Here is a 22074-nt window from a genome sequence, read left to right as displayed (position 1 = left end):
TCAATTTAAAAGGTTATAAAGGAGATATGGAAAGTGTCTCGTCTGACGTCATAAACATACGTCTAAATCCATCTCTTTTTTAGGGGTTTCCTTACTCACTTCTCCTCTCATCCTTCCTATTTAGACATATTTTTATGACGTCACGCATGACACTTTCCGTATCTCCTGTTATGAGAGTGTAATTAATCAAATTTTTTATGGTAAATAATTATTCCTGAGTTCCATCTATACATTTGTATTCTTTGCCAATACCGCGGCGGAAAAATGCGCGACAACTAAAATAATTTTGATTATGGAAAGAAAACAAAGTAGTGGGTTTCGGCGTATTTTCATAGTAACTTTGATAGGTTATTTTAGCCTAGGTTAGGTTAGGTAAATGTTAATGATTGCCAAGCAGGATTAGAGCCCTTAACAGTGGCTAGAAATAGGAGAAAGGCTACTGTAAAAATACGACAAAACACGCTACTTCGTTTTCTTTCCACGATCCAATAATTTTATTAGGGGTTATACAATACAAACTAACTGGATATTTTTGTACAAGCGTTGATTCTCTATAAGTTTTATTCGATGGACTAGATGTCAGACCAGATTTCCTAAATATATTTTGGGGTAGGTTTAAGGCTATTTTAGATTGATAGGTTAATTATCTGAAGATAAAGTAATAATATATTTTTATTTAAACCAAAATTTTTGGATCTACTGCAGTTCACGGTAAAATATTGCTGGTAACGAATATTGCTAACAAATTATGAATTTTAAAGGCTGCTAGCTGCCAAACGGCTGAACGTACAGATCATGCCCGCACATAGTTTTAAGCGACTTAAAAAGGCCTACAAATAATCTGGAATAGCCATTAATCAATAATGCATAATTATCTTGCAGTGCAGAGAAATGGGCGAAAAAGACCTATTTTACACGGTTTTTCTTCAGTGAAGCCTTCCCTGTGCATCATTGGATCTTGGCTATTCCAGATTATTTGTAGGCCTCCTTATGCCGCTTAAAATAGTGTGCGGGTATGATCTGTACGTTCAGCCGTTTGGCAGCTAGCAGCCTTTAAAATTCATAAATTTTTAGCAATATTCGTTACCAGCAATATTTTACCGTGAACTGCAGTAGATCCAAATTTTTTAATGAATAGGGACTAATGAAAGGCTATTATTAGTCAAAATGCAGTTGGCTTCGAAACCGATTAGTACCAGCTGGGTTAGAAACGGATCTGAGCCATATTGAAAGCTAATGTATCACATCGCATTACAGAAAATTTTCCACGAGTAATAAAATAACAATCATATCATCAAAATCAAATTGATATCCGCGGAAAGCTGTCTATAATACGATGCCCTAAATATCTTTTCAAATTTCCAAAACTTGTTGAAACGTTCTAGCTCCCAGCTTAATTAACCAACCAATAAAAGTTGTTAAGCCAACGAAAAATAAGACGTTAAGCCAACGAATAATAAGACGTTAAGCCAACAAATAATAAAACGTTAAGCCAACGAATAATTACACTTTGGGAACTAGTGTAATAAAGAGCCCCTTGCCCCTCTCTCTCTCTCTGAATTAATCATATTAAATAGCAAAGCATCTCTATAGTTTGTATTGTATTTTGAAGCAGCTTATAGTGCCTAATAAATAATGGCGGCATACAATATTAATTACCAATTTTAAGCCAGTATACATTTTACCATTGGTCAATTATAATATACTACGCCCCTAGAGGCCTCTAGGGGCACTTTAGGAGGGGAGAGTCGAATTTGATCACCCAATTACTTATTTAATATTTTAAAAGAAAAAGAAAAAAAAATTGGGGGGGGGAATTTTTTTGTGGGGGGGGGGTTATTTTTCATTTTTTGGGGGGGTTGGGGGTGTCCCACCCCCCAAGAAAATAGTTATAAACCTTCCCGGGACCTATGAGAAGCTACCCTGTTAAGGAGAACCCGATCGGTTCAGCGGTTAGCGAGATCCTTCGGTACAAACAAACACAAGACATTCTGTTACTTTAGTATAAGGATACTGGCCTATCATTGGTAATTTGTATTGTATGAGGTCAATTTTTATTAGGCACTTATGAGATGCTTCTTGTATGGTGAAACCTGAAGCAGCTGATAATGCCATAATGTCGGTGGGAGTTGGCTGGACCCCCGCACACAGAGCAGCAGTGGGTTAGCTGCTTCGCCGGAGATTTCTAAAAATAAAACAATATTAGTTATCATGAAAACCTATGCCTTTTTTTACCTTTTTTAACTTTTGGTCTACAATCATAAAAATCCCATATTTCTTGAAGATGATCAAAGTCCTTCCACAGATTATGACCTCATTCGATAGAATAACCAATGAGAGGCCAGTATACACTGTAATTGACTAATGGTAAAATTTGATACAGACAGAAAAAAATTACTCTTACTTTTATTTTAGAATTAATGAGAAAGCATTAAAAGTTTTTAATTACTGAAAAGGTAACTTTGTGCCTTTACTCAAAAAAGCATAAAAAGATGTTCGTTTTTCTGCCTGTATTATTTGTTGTTCTTGTTATTTAAATAATTACTTGCTATAATATTAAGGTTTCGTGAATTTTTCAAAGGTTTTGCGATTTTTTTGAATTTTTTGTTATGCCATTTTGCGTAAGAAATGAGTGAAGTTTACGTTTTTTATTATTTAGATAATTACTACGAACTCTGAAGTTGAGGTTTCGTGAATTTAACGTTGAAATAAATTGGATAGGTTTGGCGACTTTTTATATTTATCGTATCTCGCAAGATGGGCGATGTTTTCATCTTTTAAAACTCATGCAAATTCTGTGTCCGATTTTTTACAGTAAATATTCTGTACATACATATGGGTTTCATCTTTGCCCCAAGAGGTTTGATCAACCTGATTTTTCGCATTTTAGATTTAAAAAGAAAATTTTTTTTTTAAATTTTGGTGGGGGGGGGATTTTTTTTCTGGGGGGGGGGGGGGGTTAGTCGACCCGTTTTTTAATAAAATGTTTTACTTACTTTTGATTCATCTAGAATTGTACTGTCTTTTGTCATTTTTTCTCTGAAAATTTAATAAAATTTAGATTCAAATATAAATAAAAACATCTTTTATCATAAGTAACTTCGCCGAGGGAGAGGCGACAATTGACTGTTTATTACACTAGTCTCCAAAGTTTTATAATAACGTTTTCTGTTTCGTTTGCGTAACAACTTTGGGGACTTTAGTGCATTTTGATTGGTTGGTTTATTAATTTAATTGTTCAAACGTGTCAACATCTAATTTTTGGCTACAGAAACGGTGATTTGGAGTATCATCATTGGAGTTATACATCAATTTATTGGCTATTGTCTTATCCCTTTAGATCCCTGGTGGTTTTGTACCTAGCTCTCATAAAAATAAATATTTTTTACTCTACTCTTTTAAAAAAAGTTCAAAACGCATTTTTTCACATACATGTGATATGACGTTTAACCTTTATAAAGAATAAGAAGTGTTCAGAAAAAGCAGCAACTTTAGAGTAATATACCGAAACAGCAAATAGTCAAAGAAAATAAAACTTACGCTTTGCTTTGCTGAATTTGTGCATGGATCTTGAGGGGATAAGACAATGGCCGATAGATTGATATACATTCCCAATGATGATAAACAAAATTACCCTTTCTGTATATAACAATTAATGGTTGAAATGTTTGGACTCTCAAGCTAAGAACCATGCCATCAAAATTCATTAAAAGTAAACAAAGTTATTAAGAAAACATTATTAAAAAACTTTGGGGACTAGTGTAATAAAGGGCCCAATCTCTCATCTAGAATTTGTGTGTACTGTAATCTATGTGCACAAGGTTAAACTTTTGAGATACTACATTTGTTGGTCTATAGTTAGAGTATAACAATAGAGGGTGGACGGGTTAAATAACTGTATATACTGTGGACCATGTCCCGACTTTCAATTAAGTCTTTGAATATAAGCCAATAGTGTAAATATTAACACTGCCAAGTCGATACAAAAGAGCAGAAAACAATTTGCTAGCAGACGTGAAAGGTCCCAAGACAGGGACCAGGTAGTTGTCTGGGTTATATAATTACATCTATCTATATTATTACAAATTGCTTAGAACTTAATTTGCTTTTTAGGGAACATATGTACTTCATACCATGGTTTATTTCATGCTTAGGGTGTTAACACCCTCCCCCCCCCCAAAAAAAAAAAAAATAACAACCCATTGCAAATGAAAGTATCAAATAGATAACCCCTCTAGAATTTGGGAGCAAAGCCATTAACAGAGTCATAGAGTATATGTACATTATAAAGTATAGCTATTAACACATCGTATTATAAACAGCTTTCCACGGATATAAAAATGTACAAATATATGATAAAAGCACAGGCTAAAAAAACTGGTTATAATCTTATGATTGTTCATTTTTATATTCGTAGAAAACTGGATATATTACGATGCTATACATAATTTTTCAGTATTGCTAGAGAACCAGTAAAATAATTTAGCTGTTTTGTTATTTTAACTTTCCGAGACTGCATTGTTTATTTAGAAGCCTTAAAGACATGTGATCTTAAAATATGCATTTAACAAGGTTCCCTTAATGCAGTCCAGAAATTTTTTCACCAGTGCAGCGGCTACGCCCCTAGAGGCTTCTCGAGTCCTTAAATATGCGGGAGAGAGAAGAGAATCGACCCTTGCCCATTTTCAATTTAGTTTAAAAGAAAAATTACTTTTTTGGGGGTTGGGCTGGTATTTTTTTCTAGTGTTGATACCATACCCAAAAATAGTTATAAACCTTCCTTGGACCAATGAGAAGATACATTGTAAAGGATAAACATTTAGGTTCAGTGGTTATCTTTCAGTACAGTAAAACAAACACACAGATGCTTGATACTTTAATATAATAAAATCTATAAATTTAGAAAATTGGATATGTGTAAAAGTTTCTTTAGGTCACATTTTTTCGCTTTGCTTAAGTCAAAGAATCTAGAAATTTATCATTTTAAATTTTGCTTATTTGCTGAGGAAAGGTGTGCATGCGGAGGTGAAGGGAGCTGTTTAAACCCCCCTGTCTTAATTTATGGGGTGGAAAACACATTCTCCACCCCCTGGACAATTGTCTACACCCCCTTCATGATACACTTCCCTTAGACTTTTGAGTATGTCAAATATGTAAGGCCGAACAATGAAATAACAACCTCTTGTTGGATGTGTTACACCCCTTAAAAGCTCACACCCCTCTTTCAAGGTTGGTGTCACACCTCCCTGACCAAACCCTAAGCACGCCACTAGGTATTTGCACGCACGTTCTTGTTTTATCGTTGACTTAATAATGACCATTTCACCGCATTTAACAAAAGAAAAGATAAGCCTAAACAAACAACAGCTTTAGAAGCAGGTGCGTGCACAGGAATTAGCAAGGGGGGTGTGCAAAGCATAAATATATTTCTACAACCCCCCCTCTAAATCATTAGAATGTAAAATTTAAAAGTATTAAAATGGAGTGTAGAGTTCTGGGATCTAAAGAGACATACTGACGTATGAAAAAATTATTTCAATACCCAATGATAATAAACTAATTAACCCCTTCTGTAGAGAAGAATTATTATTTAAAAAGTTACCAAGTTGCTAGTTTGAATTAATAATTCAGTTTTTAATATGAGTACCCAAGAAATTTTGTTTAAATATATTGGTTACTGCTTTTAGCCGATATCACTTTTTGAACTTTTGAAATGAAAAAAATCTATGAAGTATTATTTGAAAATCTACAAAGATGATTATTCTAAAAACCAAAAATGGTTTTTAAGTGTTAGAAATACAGGAAGAAAGGAGACATTAAACCTTTGTTTTATCCTTAATATCTAAAACACATTTTCTCATTCGTTGGCTTAAAAACTTTAAAGGTCTAGGTTGATTTACTATTGGCCTATACAAAGTTAACTATGTTCAAATTTTTAAACCAATACTTTTTATCTCCACAAGTAGTAATTTGGTGCTTAAACATAAAACTATTTCTTGACTACTGATATCCCCCCCCCCCCTTAGGTTTACTTGAAGCTTTACAAAGTGTCTCAAAAAATCAGCCATGTGACGTCATAAAAATGAGGGATAATCCTTCTCTTTTTTTAGGGGTTTTCTTTCCCACTTCTCCTTACATCCCTAATTTTTATGACGTCACATGGCCGATTTGATAACTTTGTATAGATTCATTTATTTTATGAAACAGGTTACTGGAGATGCGACCTCCAAATTTCAAAATTCTTTGAACGTACGAACAAGACTCTTACAGAAATGCTTCGCATCTAGTCCACTTACTTATATTCTCTATAAATTTTACACCATATAAAACTCTGATCTAAATAATGATTGACGAGCCATGGTAATTATCGCGCGTAACTCAGGCACAAGATACAATTACTCTGGCTAGCCCTTAGGCACTTTTTATATGTTTTTATGTATTTATTAGTCTATTCTTACCAATATAATACCTTATATGGGTAATATTAGCCTAATCATGGTAATCTATATGTGATTGAATATTGTTATATGCTTATAAAAAACATCATATCTACTGTTAAAGTAACCATGTAACCATTATGTACTACTAAGTATGCCTACAGCCATAGCTTCATTTACGTCACAAGTTTAACACACAAACACTTTATTAAACAGACAAGGGCTTAGATCCTGGTAAATAGTTGTTGTTATAGCTTGCACCTCTTAAAATATCTTAGTTATTCATTGACTCTCGAACTATCAAGTTCTCCTGGCTTAAAGGTAATGACTTAGTTGTTTTAGCATGCATTGTAGTTTAAATTTAGGTCCCTTAGTACTTAGAATTAATTGTGCCTAGGTCTTATGCTAGAGATCTAACACTATGCACAATTAAATGCTCTGGACTTAGGGCATTTTCTGTCCTACACTACTTATGTTTATTATATCCTATCCTGTAAATATTTTCATACTTAACTGATGCACTTGTAATGTAAATACACTTTATAAAACCATCTTCCTTCTTAAGTGCTTAATATACTTATATGATATAGATCGAACATCTTAACCAGCCATTTATTCTTAGATTAAAGCAATATAATACTTCGCGTGGGTATCTGTTGAGCTACCACGGGTTCAACCAAATTCGTATTATACTTGTGGGAATAAAAGGAAAAGCATTCTACACTGACGAGCCGACGATGAGAATGTCTATGTGTATTGCAGTAAAAGTAGGATTTTAAGTAGTACTCATAGAAGAGCGATCTCCATGCCATAATATTGGACAAGCGCCCCATTCGCACTACCATTACTTTCCCCGCGTGGCTCTTCTATATACCCTTACTTTACCTAACCTAATCTACATGAAGCATCCGAAATATATTTTTAATTTTGATGCCAGCAATTGGGTTTATCAAAGTTTGAGGCATATACTAATTCATCATACATCTTTCGATCCCTAAAATTCTCAGAAATGGGCTACAAAAAATATCTGAGATGCAAATCACTGCAAATCCTGGGAGGGAGGGGACATTGGAATGTAAATTATACAGATCTATAACATTATACATTATCTTATTCGTTGGCTTAAATACTTTGGGTACTTGTATTAAAAATTTTACTGTCCAAACTTTACAAAGTAGATCATCACTAGGACTGTGTATCAATTTATCGCCCATTGTCTTATCCCTTAAGATCCCTGCTACAAATTTTTATTTTCACCTTAGATAGAATTTAATTAAAATCACTTTAGGTTTTGTTTGCATATAATTAGTCACAAATTAAGTAATAACAGACTGACAGACATCCTATTGGTTTTATCTGTCTGTCAATCACGAGAGATCACCATTATCTGTGGTCGAAGCAGTTTATAGTGCTTAATAAAAATGACATCACACATACAAATGACCAATGATAGGGCAGTACACATTTTACCAATGGTCAATTATTATGTATATTGGCCTTTCTATTGTATGACGTCATTTTTAATTAGGCACTACAAGCTGCTTCCCTGGGGTCTGTATGTCTGTACAGTAGATAAACAATTGACTGGGGCTATTCTTTTCTATCTGTTTACTATACATTATCAGGGATCTAAAGGGATAAGACAATGGCCAATAAACTGATGAAAATCCCCAAAGATGATACAAGATAGCCCATTCTGTAGATTACAATTAGTGGTTGAAACGCTTGGACACTCAAAAACTAACCAATGAAAATTTTTAAAAAGTTTCTAAGCAAACGAATAAGAAATCATTATTTTACAACTTTGGGGACTAGTGTGATAAACAGCCCATTGTCCCCTTCCTTCCTGATACATTATACATATAGCGAAAATGTCGTGATAATACGAGCGTGGCAATATTACAGCAATATATCTTAGAGAGAGAGGTGATAATACGAGCGTGGCAATATTACAGCAATATATCTTAGAGAGAGAGGTGATAATACGAGCGTGGCAATATTACAGCAATATATCAGAGAGAGAGATGATAATGGGCTGATTTTTACACAAGTCCACAAAGTTTTATGATAACGATTTCTTATTCGTTGGCTTAACATCTTTGGGGACTTTAGTGAATTTTGATTGGTTCGATCATTATGTTGAGTGTTCAAACGCTTCAATTCAACCAGTAATTTTGATCTATATAAGGAGTAATTTTGTTTATCGTCATTGGGGAAGCACATTGATTTATCGGCCATTTTCATATCCCTTTAGATTCCCGATATTTCATCATTTTCATTACTTGCTCATATATGCCCACTCCCTCCTTTAAAGCGTTTAAGAGGACCTTTGAGTAAACTCACTTAAATAAACAATATTCGCTAGTTTCCTTTTGAGGTGATTTTGCACCCCCGTTCCTCCCTTATTCATTCTTATTTAAATAGATAAAGGGGGTTAGTGTTCAACTAAGGAATTAGAGGAAAACCTTCAGTGATTTCCTATCCTATTTTATAAAGTAGTAAGTTTTTTTTGTCTGTAGCAAACGATCTTGCTAACCTGTGAACCGATATAGTTCTCCTTTGCAGTGTAGCTTCTCATAGGTCCTAAAAAGTTTTATAGCTATATTTGGGGGACGGTACAAATCACCACCAACCCCCCACCAAAAAAAAAAGTATTCACCCCCACCCCCTTATTTTATCTTTATTTTTATTTTTGAAAATGAAATAAAAAATACGAGGGAGGTTCAAGCCCCCATCACCTCAGGTGCCCCCAGAGGCCTCTAGAGGCGTAGATGCTAGACGTAACATAATATAGGGTGTTTAGTTAAAATGTCAGAAAGCAACAAGTAATATACAAAATAAAAATTTCTTGTCGAATGGGGATGGGGGTGGGTCTTGAGGATGAACAGGCCATAAAACTTGATGTGGAAAATGTTAAAAATTCTTTGTTGTTTAAACTATAAACATTTAGGCATGGGTAAATATTCATAATTATAAATAAATAAAGATTTCTTTCCAATTTTCTATCTATCTATATATCTATGTATATATATTTCTATCTATCTATCTATCTATCTATCTATCTATCTATCTATCTATCTATCTATCTATCTATCTATCTATCTATCTATCTATCTATCTATCTATCTATCTATCTATTTATCTATCTATCTATCTATCTATCTATCTATCTATCTATCTATCTATCTATCTATCTATCTATCTATCTATCTATCTATCTATCTATCTATCTATCTATCTATCTATCTATCTATCTATCTTTCTATCTATCTATCTATCTATCTATCTATCTATCTATCTATCTATCTATCTATCTATCTATCTATCTATCTATCTATCTATCTATCTATCTATCTATCTATCTATCTATCTATCTATCTATCTATCTATCTATCTATCTATCTATCTATCTATCTATCTATCTATCTATCTATCTATCTATCTATCTATCTATCTATCTATCTATCTATCTATCTATCTTTCTATCTATCTATCTATCTATCTATCTATCTATCTATCTATCTATCTATCCATCTATTCAAATCTACTGATCTTTTTTTATTTTAAGCCATTTTTCCATAATCAAAAAAAAATATTAGTTTTGCCTTTACCCATCCTTGAATTTATTCATTATTATAAAAAAGATATCAAGCATAATTCCTAATTTTTCCTTTCCATGACCTAGGATAAGGGGATCTTAAGGGATATGACAATGGTCGACTAATTGATGTACATTCCCAATGATGATACAGCAAATTAACAATATTGTAGTATACAATCAGTGATTGCAACGATCAGTGATTGACACTCAACTTAATGAACATCCCATAAAAGTCCTTAACATAGCTAAGCCAATAAATGATAAAACGTTATTATAAAACTTTGGGGACTAGGTACAGCCCAATGTCCTCTGCCTCCATGGGGTGGTACTACTTTGAATTGTAGAATTTCTAGAATTTGCCATTATAATGAACAAAATTCAATAAAAGTATTATTGAATTTAATTTGGCAAAATTATAAGATTAAAATCAGTTTTGTTAGCTCCGAAGGCCCAAGCTTACAAAACTGGTACTAATCTTATAATTTTTATTTTAACATTGTCTGATAATGCGATGCTATATATGATCTTTAAGTATGGCTGAGAAGTGGTTCTTATCCAGCGAATATTAATTGGTTTCAAAGCCATACTGGAATGAAAGTTCTAGAAGGTAAAGAACTACCTAACATTTTATCTATAGTTCTTTAAGACAATATTCAATAAATAAATAATAAACTTATGAATAAACAAATAAAACCAATTATGAAATGATAATTATGACATTTAAATTTATTTTATTCTAAAGGTAAAAGTGTACACAAATTGAACTTAAGGAAAATTTTAATTTTTATAAAATCCTCAAAAAAATTCCAATACGTGCTATTTTTTTATTGATATACAAAATTGGCCCTTAAAAGATATTTTGCTTTAAAAATTAATCGGTTCATGTGAAGTAAATGAAATGCAGCTATAAACAAAAAGTTAGTTTGATAGGAGCTGCAAGTTTTGGTAAGTTATGCTATGTTTGAAGAAACCCGGATATTAGGTCTTTAATTCAAAAATTTGCTGTAAAGACTTGTATAATATAAGTATATACTAGCGGCTACGCCCCTAGAGGCCTCTAGGGGAACTTGAGGAGGGGGTAGTGAATTCGATAACCTAATTTCTTATTTTAGATTAAAAAAGAAAAAAGTAAAAAAAAATTTGGGGGGGGTAATTGTATTTCATGGGAAGGGGTGCACTCTCCCATTTTTTGTGGGGGGGAGCTATATTTTTATAGGGGCGGTGGTGGTACCCTTCCCCAAAATAGTAATAAACCTTCCCAGGACCTTTGTAAAGCTACCCTGTAAAGGAGAACCTGATCGGTTCAGCGGTTACCGAGATCCTTCGGTACAAACACACATACAAACAGAAAGACATCCTGTTACTTTGTTATAAGGATATATCTCCTATTTCTACTCGTTTACTCATATTTGCATTATAAAGGTGAAAATGTACTAATTATAATTAGATTTCAATATACGTTTTTACTAACTATAGTGCATTTAATAGAAAGAACAAAGATTTCCACCAAGAGCTTCGAAACCGATTAATATCCGGCGGATTAGAACCAGTTTTCAGCCACACTGAAAAATTATGTATAGCACTCTGATATATCCAGTTTTTTTGCTCGTGCCTTTGGCATCTCGGCCCTAAAAAACGGTTTTAATCTTATAAGTGTACATTTTTATATCCGCAGAAATCTGTTTATAGAACGATGCGATAAATAACTATTATCTCCTTTAATTATATTTATAGAAATTAGTTTACTTTTGCATTTTTAACAAGGATGACAACAGCCATAGAAGCTTATGTTATTTTTATTATTTATTTTGTTGCAATTGAGAATGATTTTTTTTCAGTAGTCTGGGATCTAAATAAACAATTTTAACAGATCTCAACCATAACATTTAAAAAATTAAAACAGTAACTACTGCATATTAGAGAGAGAGGGGTTTTTATTATTTGTTGGCTTAACAACTTTGAGGACTTCAGTGAATTTTGATCAGTTGATTCATTACGTTGAGTGTTTAAACGTTTTAACCACAGATTTTAATCTAAAGAAGGAATAATTTTGTTTATCATTACCGGGGATGGTCATCAATTTATCATCCATTGGCAATTTAGATCCCTGGATAAGAGAATGCACAAACCTAATTACGATAAACAAAATTACCCCTTTTGTAGATTGAAATTATTTGGCTGCAGTTGGTGTATACAACAAAATCAAGACTTGTAAAAGTTTTTTTGCCATGACATAAGTGAAAGTGTTTATAAAACTTTGGGTACCTGCTTGGCCACCACGTCAAAACTAAAGATGCCCAAAAATGGGAGTGGATACAAAACCGCGACAGTTACAAAACCGCTCGGCCACCTTGCCTATAAACTAACCTAACCTATATTTTGGAATGTTTAATGTACATTAACTTATTTACAGTTTAGAATTTCGTGGATTTTACAAAGAGTGGTTGGTAGATTTTTTTTCAAATTTTTAATATTTTAATTTTTAATAAACAACATTTAGGTTAGGTTAGGTTATGGGCAAGGGGGCCGAGCGCTGCGGCCATGTATTCCTACAAAAATTCCTACATAGTTATATTTTTGTTATTGTCGCGGTTTTGTTATTTTCGCGGTTTTGTTATTTTCGCGGTTTTGTAACTGTCGCGGTTTTGTTATTGTCGCGGTTTTGTTATTGTTGCGGTTTTGTAACTGTCGCGGTTTTGTATCCACTCCCAAAAATGTACATGCCTTTACTATGTCAGACAGATTCACGTCATCATTAGTAAGTATAAAACTAGAAGAAATGTCTCGGCCGAACACGGGTGTAACGTAACATTTTACTATCTTTGAATCAAAGAGATGTTGGTCTGTTAATTGGGATAAATTTACTTCAATGGTCTACATTAAAAGTTGAATTAAAAGACTTCAGCTAAAAAATGAAATTTTAAAACTTTTGAAAACACATATTTTTGTCAGGAAGGAAGGGGACAATCATATGTTTATTACACTAGTCCCAAAGTTTTATAATAAAGTTTTCTTATTCGTTGGCTTAACATCTTTGGGGACTACTATTAAGTTTTGATTCGTTGGTTCATTAAGTTGAGTGTCTAACAGTTTCACCCACTAATTGTGAATCACGAAAAAAGGTAATTTTGTGTATCATCATTGGAGATACACTTGAATATATTGGTCATTGTCTTGTCTCTTTAGACTCCGGTATTTTTGTGTTTAATCTATAATACAAAGTAGTACGATGTCTGTCTGTCTGTCTGTCTGAAGTTTAAGATCTCAGTAACCACCGAACCGATTGGGCTCTACTCTTTAGGGAATATACCTACTGGGAGGGTTTTAAGCTATTTTCTTGGGGGGTGAGATACCTCCTACCCCCCACCCAAGAATGAAAATTCCCCCCCCCCTCAAAATTTTTTTTTTAACTTTTTCTTTTTAAATCTAAATAACACAAAAATAGGTTAATTAAACCTCTTGAGGGAAAGCCACTAGTTTATCATAGAGTAAAGACATTGGTTACTGAGTGGCTACGCATCCAAAATCTTTATTTACTTTGATGAGTATTTTAATCTTTTATTTAGCAACAAGGATGACAACAAACAAAAGTAGCGAAGCATATAAATCATGGATGGAGTTAAAAGATAGATGTTTAGTTGTCTTAAAAAGGAGGTAGAAAAAAAAGAATAAACATAATAAAATAAATAAAAATTATGAAACCAATTATTACCGACAGCCTAACAATAAAATTATTTACTTATATGACAATTTGTAAAAGGAATCTCCATGAAAAAAAACTTACCCATCTATCTTAATCAGTAGCCGAGAAAATCACGTTTCCCCCTAAATAGACAGACGAACAGACATAAATAATATAGACGGCATTTCTAAGAATAGAGTTGCTTTGCTTCCAAGAAAATCCTTGAATTATCACGTTTCTTTTACGCAAAAAGAAAATATTTCTATCAAATTTAATTTATTTTCTCGTATTCATTCAAATCCGGTGGATAGGAACCGGTTCTCATCCATATGAAAAAACTATGTCTAGCATCGTATTATATCCAGTTTTCTACGAGTATAGAAATGTACAATCATAAGATTAAAACTAGTTTTTTTAGCCGGTGCCTTCGGCACCACGGGGCTAAAAAAACTAGTTTTAATCTTATAATTGTACATTCTATATCCGCGGAAAGCCGTTTATAATATGATACGAGAAATAACTATTATCCGATTTTACAAATAAGTATTTTTTGTTTTCCGTTAAGATCTCTCTTACCACTTAATCGATTAGATTATCTTAACTTGGTTATTGGCTATTTTACTGGACAAGTTTTTAAGCTAACGATTTACGATTTACAGTCCAATGTCTCCTCCCTCGCTCATAAATATCTTAATGTTTGCCCACAGTGCTTTCGAAGGTGCTTTGACTTTAGTGTCAGAACCTAAATTGGGACATAGTGCATTTCATTACCCTAGGTTAGGTTACTTCATTTCACTTTTCAATAAAATCTAAAATGCAGCGGTTTTTGAGAAAATTAGATTTAAAAATTTCAAGTTCAATTTTCACCACCTAGGAGTTACCGCATAATCATGACAAGAAAAGCAAAGATTATTTATTTAAAATTTTGAACAACTTTGCTTTTATAAAGTCTTTCATAAAACCTCTCTATATATGATTTATTTAAGGCTGAATTTCCGTGACCTTAGCAAAGCAATTGATAAAAATGGCCATTAATTAACTTACTTTAGGAGTAGTTTTATGAAGAACTCTATAAAAGCAAAGTTGTTAAAATTTTAAATAAATAATCTTTGATTTTCTTGTCTTGATTATGCGGTAACTCCTAGTGGGTGAAAATTTAACTTGAAATTTTTAAATTTAATTTTCTCAAAAACCGCTGCATTTTAGATTTTATTGAAAAGTGAAATGAAGTTACCTAACCTAGAGTAATGAAATGCACTATGTCCCAATTTAGGTTCTGACACTAAAGTAAAAGCACCTTCGAAGGCACTGTGGGCCTTTATATATCACGTATGGTCCCTCAGATGTCAAAACTTTATTTTAGTGTTTGGCCAAAATGACTTAGCAATTGTATCTGTAAGTACGTCTAATAACACCCTATGCTATTTTTAAAATCCTAGAAAATTTTTTTTGCAAGAAAATTGCATAAATTTGCAACCTTTTTTAGAACCACTACATAACTCGAGTTTTAAAACTTTTTATATAAAATCCTTTTTACAAAAAATATCAATAATTACTTAAAATTAAACCTGAAAGAAAAGAAATCTCATTACACGTGTTAATTTGCATGTTTTAGGTCTTTTTTTGAGGAAAGTATAACTTCCACATTTTTGACAATAATTATATTTTTTAACATTTCAAAGTAAAATATAATAAAACTTAAACGATTTTTCTTGAATTATCAGTTGAAAATTTCATCAAACATGCAATTTAAGTGATGAAAATTTAATAAAATCATTTTTTGAATGTTTAGAATTACCAATTTTCTACATTTAAAACAAACTGTTAACAAATTTTAAAATCATTCTAATATATAACTTTAAAAATCAATAACATTTTATAAAATGATGTTTTAAAAAATAAATCATTAAAAGGTATTAAAATGCATTTTAAGTTGCTTAAAATTATAACGAGAATATCTTTTTACACTTTATTCTTTGTAATAGAGATTAATCGTAATTTGCTGAAAATGAAACATTTAATAAACTAATTGAATCTTTTTGTGACCATATTTAAAATTTTTAATTTTTACACTAAGGTGTTTTTTAATAAAAATCTTTGTTAATTTCTGTTTTACGACAAAAAAAGAAAGGGACTTTTTTACTATTTCTAGGTTATCTTATGCAATTTAAACTATATAATATGAAATAAATTTTAATTGTCTTTCTTTTGAGCCACAAAATACTGTAAAATGTAACATATATGCAAAAATAACAATTTTTTTAATGAATATTATAATATCCTTATATGACATTGCGTCAGAGCTTATTCTTTAGATCATATGTTCATGAAAAGTAGCCATAACTTGGAGGGTTGCACTATTTGTTAGAATATTAAATAAACTTGAATGGTAAAAATATTAGCATATCCTTTGTTAATTCAAATGCTTTAGGTATATTATTCGGAAAGTTAGTTAAAAAAGAGAGCATTTGCTGTGTATACTGTTGAAAGACTTTCAAAAATGTGAATTACAAAGCAATCCTAAAAGATCGGGCCGTAGGCAAGTCTTGGTCGATTGGGGGGTACGGGGGTTTTCTGATAGCAATTTGCGTTATTGGTATACAAGGTAAAAAAACAACATTTTAAAGAAATTCTTTAAATAAAACCCAACGTGTATTGGCAGTACAAACATCTTCATGCTAGCAGACATATGTTTATCAAAATTAAAGAAAAGTATTTCCACAAGAAAAATTATTCAGGTTTCTACTTTATAATTTTAAATATTTTTTTTCTGATAAAATGTTTGACATATATCATATAATCATTTACCAAAAAAAATATTTTGATAATTTAGATTTCAGAGAATATGAAAACCCTCAAAAACTAAGACGACATTTTGCATCTTCTGCTATGACATTTAAGAAAAAAAATTTAAAAATCAAAATTTAGTATGAAAACTATTTTTATCGATTTTTCTGAAGGTATTATCGTATTCTATGGGTTTTTCATTATCATTTACTTATATCGAAAGTGCCAAACATTGTACCCTAACTTATTCATTTAATAAAAAACCAGCCGTGATATGAGAATATTTACAATACAACTAATTTTCTGGATAAATATTGGTGCTTTTCCTCGAAATGCTAGTCGCACAGAAGCTCCTCTTCCCCTTATTGCTAAGATAAACTGAAAATTACATGGAAGGAGGGGGGTGGTTTTCCAATACATAGCCTATAACAGCTTAACCTTTTTTTTAACAGGGAGAATATATTCTGTGATAGACTAGACACTTTGAGAGAAACCACAAAAAATATATAAACAAAATAATATAAATTAAGCTAGTTTTATTATCCATTGTTAAATTTTTGTTAAATAAAACTATGACGCGAAATTTATGACAAGGATGCCAACACCCATAAAGCGAAGCTCTAAGTTCAAGGGTAATACAAACGAACATTAACACTTGTAAAGTGCCAGAACTAAGAAGAATATAAATTTAAAAGTCTAAATGTTTGTGATTTTTTTTCAAAATTGTTTAAATACAGAATATTGTTTAAAGATGAACTTACATTTTTATGACTTGATATAAGAGATGCTTCGCTTATTTTGGAGGGCTGGGACCTTCTTTCTTTCTGATAATGATTAAGGAAGTGCTATTTTCTTATTTTTAAAAAAAGAAAAGAGTTATGTATGTACATGTTGAAAAAATATAAATTGTCAAAAAATACATTTATAAATTTAGTTAATTGTAAATTATTAGATTGCAAATGTGTCTGTCTATGTCAGTAAAGATCTGTAAAATAAGCTTGGCTTTGATAAACTTTTTTTACAAAACTTTCCTGTCCAAACCTTGCATGTTAATTTTAATCTGCAGAAGGGGAATAACATGGAAAAACAAAGCTTTTTCTATAATTAGGGTAGGTCCGTCGGTATGTTCGTTTCGCTCTTTTCGTTCATTTAAACAGGTTAATATTACACTGTTGTTTTAAAACTTTGCATGGTGATTCTTATACCAATTAGGCACTATTAAGGAAGCGTAGCAACTCTATAATCATAACCAGAAAGTACGTACGTCCATTTAAACATGCTGATCTTTTTACTTTATTGACAACAAATTTATATATGTTATAATTATGCAATTCATCTGAATTTTGGAATACGGATTCCTATTACCACAAGGTACAATGTTTTGAGCAAAGTAGCTCTATAATCAAGTCGTAAAAGTATGTCCTTGCTCATTCAGTTCTGACACTACAAGTTTTAATGTTCGGTTGTCCTACCATTTCAGAGCCTCACTTTTGTGGATGTTGTTTTTGTAATATTTATTTATCTTATATTGACATATCCCTCTTGCTTTCAATTGTGTTATATAATTTAATTTACATATATTGTTAAATGATTTGTGTTATAAAATCAAAATGATGATAACCCTATCAAATGTAAGAAAGTTCATGAGTTTACATCGACTATATTTATTATGTATAAGTGGTCGTGGTTGACAAAATATCGACATATCAATTGTCCTGTGAAATTATAACTACTAGGGGGGAGTTGAATCCCAAAACCCAATTTTGGGGGGTTGGGGGTAAATTTTTTCTAGAGGCGATTTCCTCCCCCAAAATAGTTATAAACCTTCCCGGGACCTATGAGAAGCTACCCAGTTAAGGAGAACCTGATCGGTTCAACGGTTAGCGAGATCTATCAGTACAAACAAACAAACAACCAGACAGACAGACAGATATTGTTCTACTTTGTATTATAGATAGGCAATTTAAGGGAAAAAATCTATCTATATATCTATAAAAGATTGCTATTAGATTATCTAAATGTCTATGTAACTAATAATAAGATTGATATAAAACCATATACCTGTATATCTATCTATCTTTCTATCTGTTTATCTATTTTTCTATCTATCTTTCTGTCTATCTGTCTATCTATCTATCTATCTATCTATATATCTGTCTGTCTATCTATCTATCTATCTATCTATCTATCTATCTATCTATCTATCTATCTATCTATCTATCTATCTATCTATCTATCTATCTATCTATCTATCTATCTATCTATCTATCTATCTATCTATCTATCTATCTATCTATCTATCTATCTATCTATCTATCTATATATCTATCTATCTATATATCTATCTATCTATCTATCTATCTATCTATCTATCTATCTATCTATCTATCTATCTATCTATCTATCTATATATCTATCTATCTATCTATCTATCTATCTATCTATCTATATCTATCTATCTATCTATCTATCTATCTATCTATCTATCTATCTATCTATCTATCTATCTATCTATCTATCTATCTATCTATCTATCTATCTATTTATCTATCTATCTATCTATCTGTCTTTCTATCTATATGTCTATCTATATATTTGTCTATCTGTCTGTCTATCTATCTATATATCTAAATAAGATTGATAGGCAATGAATACAACAGTTAAAAGGGAAATGATTTGTCAATTATAGATACTGTCATGTTGCAGGGATATAAAGGGATAAGACAATGGCCAAATAGCTAATGTTCATCCACAATGATGATACACAAAAATAACTCTTCTGTAGATTACAAGTAGTAGTTGAAACGTTTGGGCTCTCTACTTAATGAACCAGACAAAGCCAAAAATACATAACTTTTGCACCACGTCGTCTTCCTGTGACGTCATATTCTCCATCTTTTTTCTAGGGATTTTCTTTCCCACTTCTCCTCTCGTCTCCCTAATTTTATGACGTCACAGAAAGACGACGTGGTGCAAAAGATATGTATTTTGGGCTTCGTCTCATCAAAGTTGTTATCCCAACGTAAAATAATACGTGAATATAAAACTTTGGGGACTAGTATATTAAACGACCCAATGTCCCCTCCCTTCCTCCCTGGTCACGTTGCCGCCCTTCGATGCGCTGAACTTCAAACTTATGCATAAACAAGGACAATATTATGTTTAGAAGCGGCGCAGCAATAACATTCTAATAATTGCCTAAAAAGAGAGGGGGCAATGGGCTGTTTATTACACACGTCCACAATGTTTTATAATAACGCTTTCTTATTCGTTGGGTCAATAACTTTGGGGACTAAAGTGAATTTTGATAGGTTAAGTCATAAAATTTATAATTATATTATTTAGAAAGAGTATTTTGTTTATCATCATTCTGAATGTACTTAAATTTATCGGCTAATGTCCTATCCCTTTAGATCCCTTAGCGCATTTTTATTTTCAGGTGTGTGTGGCTTTTTTAATCCTCCTTTGGCTGTCTTATGGGAGTAATGGGGTATATAGGCGTGTAGGGGGTGGACCCCGAAAGGGTTATCCACCACAATAATTATTCAATAGGGGTGGAAAACCCCTCTTTTGTAATTGTCTATGATGAACATAGTTTAGCAGCGCAATGAAAAATATATTTCATAAAAGTTTATTTTTTTTAAATTTTAACAAACTAGGTTTTTAGGTTTTTCAAAATCTTAATTTGTACAAAATGTTTTTTCAAATTGCCACGTAGAACCCACAAAATGAATTGTGGAATAGATTTGCTGTCTAGACTATTTAAATAGCACTATGTAATATGTGTGTGCCCTATTATAATAAATAAATTATTGTAGAGACTTTTCTCCTTTTTTTAATGAAAAGCGAAACGATTTCAAACATCTATAATACAAAGTAGAATGATGCCTGTCCGTCCGTCCATCTGTCCCTTAAGATCTCAGTAACCACTGAACCGATTAGATTCTACTCTTCAGGGAATATACCTACTGGTCATGTGGTGGTTTCAGGCCAACCCCCCCAAAAAGAATTTTTTGCATATATTTTTAGAATTCGCCATTTATTCGCGACCCATTCGCAACTTTTCCAGCTTGGTATGTAATAGATGATGTAATAATACCCATGCTCACATTATTTTTTTAGGCACGTACCTAATAATAAATAAATAATAATAATAATGATAAATTTTGGGGAGAGGTGGGGTGGTGCTGGAATGATCCGACAATTTTTTTTTGTGGTGGGTAGGTACTCCCTCCCCCCCACCCCCCCAACATTCTAAAATTAAGAGCATGCCCTCAGGTCTGATGGACCTAACTATTATATAATATACTAACGGATACGCCCCTAGAGGCCTCTAGTGGCATTTAAATGTTTTTTTTATTTTAAATATCTAATTTGAGAAATAATTTGTCTATATTATCAGCTGTTAAATTCATGTCTCTACGCAGCGCGAATACGCTAGCGCCACTATGCGGCGGAAATATTTCAATTTCAAGACATCCTTTTACTTTAGTATAAGGATGTAAAATTTAAATAACCTAGAGACATACTCTGTAAATCAGCCAAAATGATATTATTGAAGGTACATTCCTGATATTTTACAGATTTTTGTACGTAAGGGCATATTTTTTCATTTCGTTTGCATTTTGCGTCAGCTATAGATTGACGCATATCTTAGGAAAAAGCTTTTCTTGGGTAAATTACTTAATGTAAAAATTTCGTCCCTTGTATAATTAGAAGCATATGACAAAACATTTAATAAGTTAGATATTGAATACTTTGCATAAAGTTAGCTTTCTACCGTCGAGAAAATTCTTCTCAAATTCCATCGCCCGTATCTTGTATATAACAAAATGTAAACAACGGTTTCTGTATGTAAAAAATCACTTTTTCAGTTTGATGAAAAATGTGATCAGATAGACCATCTAGAACTATACTATGTCTATTCTATTGTATAATAAACCTACAAAACATAAAATATGAACGATGTTGTGTTATTAATTGCCGTAATTTTTCTGCTTCGAGCAAACCAGCTTTTTTGGGGGCCGGATTATTTGAGTTCTTTCATTATTACTCATTTGTAGGTGTGTTATTATCAGGGATCTTAAGGGATAAGACAATGGCCTATAATTTAATGTACATCCCTAGGGATGACACACAAAATTACCCCCTAGGTGGGGATTAGTGCTTGCATCGTTTGGACACACAATTTGATAAATCAACCAATCAAAATTTTAAGTCTCTAAAGAATAAGAAAACTTTTTATAAAACTTTGGGGACTAGTGTAAAAAACAGCTTATTATTCCCTTCCTCCCTGGTTATTATTATATGAAGCGTAAATTCTCTGTAAATACATTTGTATTTGTATGTATGTCGTTCTATTGGGAAACAAACAAGGACGCCCAAGCTTTTTTTCGGGGAGGGGGGGGGGGCCGGGAGGGTTTATTCCGAGAGCAAAATTTACCTACCATTACTCCCGCCCCCCATCAAAAGAACGATGTCTGTATGTCCGTCTGAAGCTTAAGATCTCAGTAACAACTGAACCGATTGGGCTCTTCTCTTCAGGGAATATACCTACTGGTCCTGTG

At 32.2% G+C, this 22074-nt stretch overlaps 1 protein-coding gene across 1 annotated transcript in view; it reads right to left on the bottom strand.

The window, feature by feature from the left end:
* Positions 1–22074, bottom strand: part of LOC145335257 (uncharacterized) — a 75270-nt gene that overhangs the window by 35381 nt on the left and 17815 nt on the right. The window contains exons 2-4 of the mRNA XM_080180995.1: positions 2997–3039; positions 2094–2185; positions 218–275 (exon numbers count right to left, since the gene is read on the bottom strand). Of these exons, the coding sequence (XP_080037121.1) occupies positions 218–275; positions 2094–2185; positions 2997–3039 (193 nt within the window). The remainder of the gene's footprint in view (positions 1–217; positions 276–2093; positions 2186–2996; positions 3040–22074) is intronic.

Source organism: Acartia tonsa, chromosome 13, assembly GCF_053477335.1.
Source record: "Acartia tonsa isolate MP-2025a chromosome 13, ASM5347733v1, whole genome shotgun sequence".
Classification (NCBI taxonomy): domain Eukaryota; kingdom Metazoa; phylum Arthropoda; class Copepoda; order Calanoida; family Acartiidae; genus Acartia; species Acartia tonsa.
The sequence above is the reverse complement of the archived record's forward strand: the minus strand, read 5'-3'. Positions and strand labels throughout refer to the sequence as shown.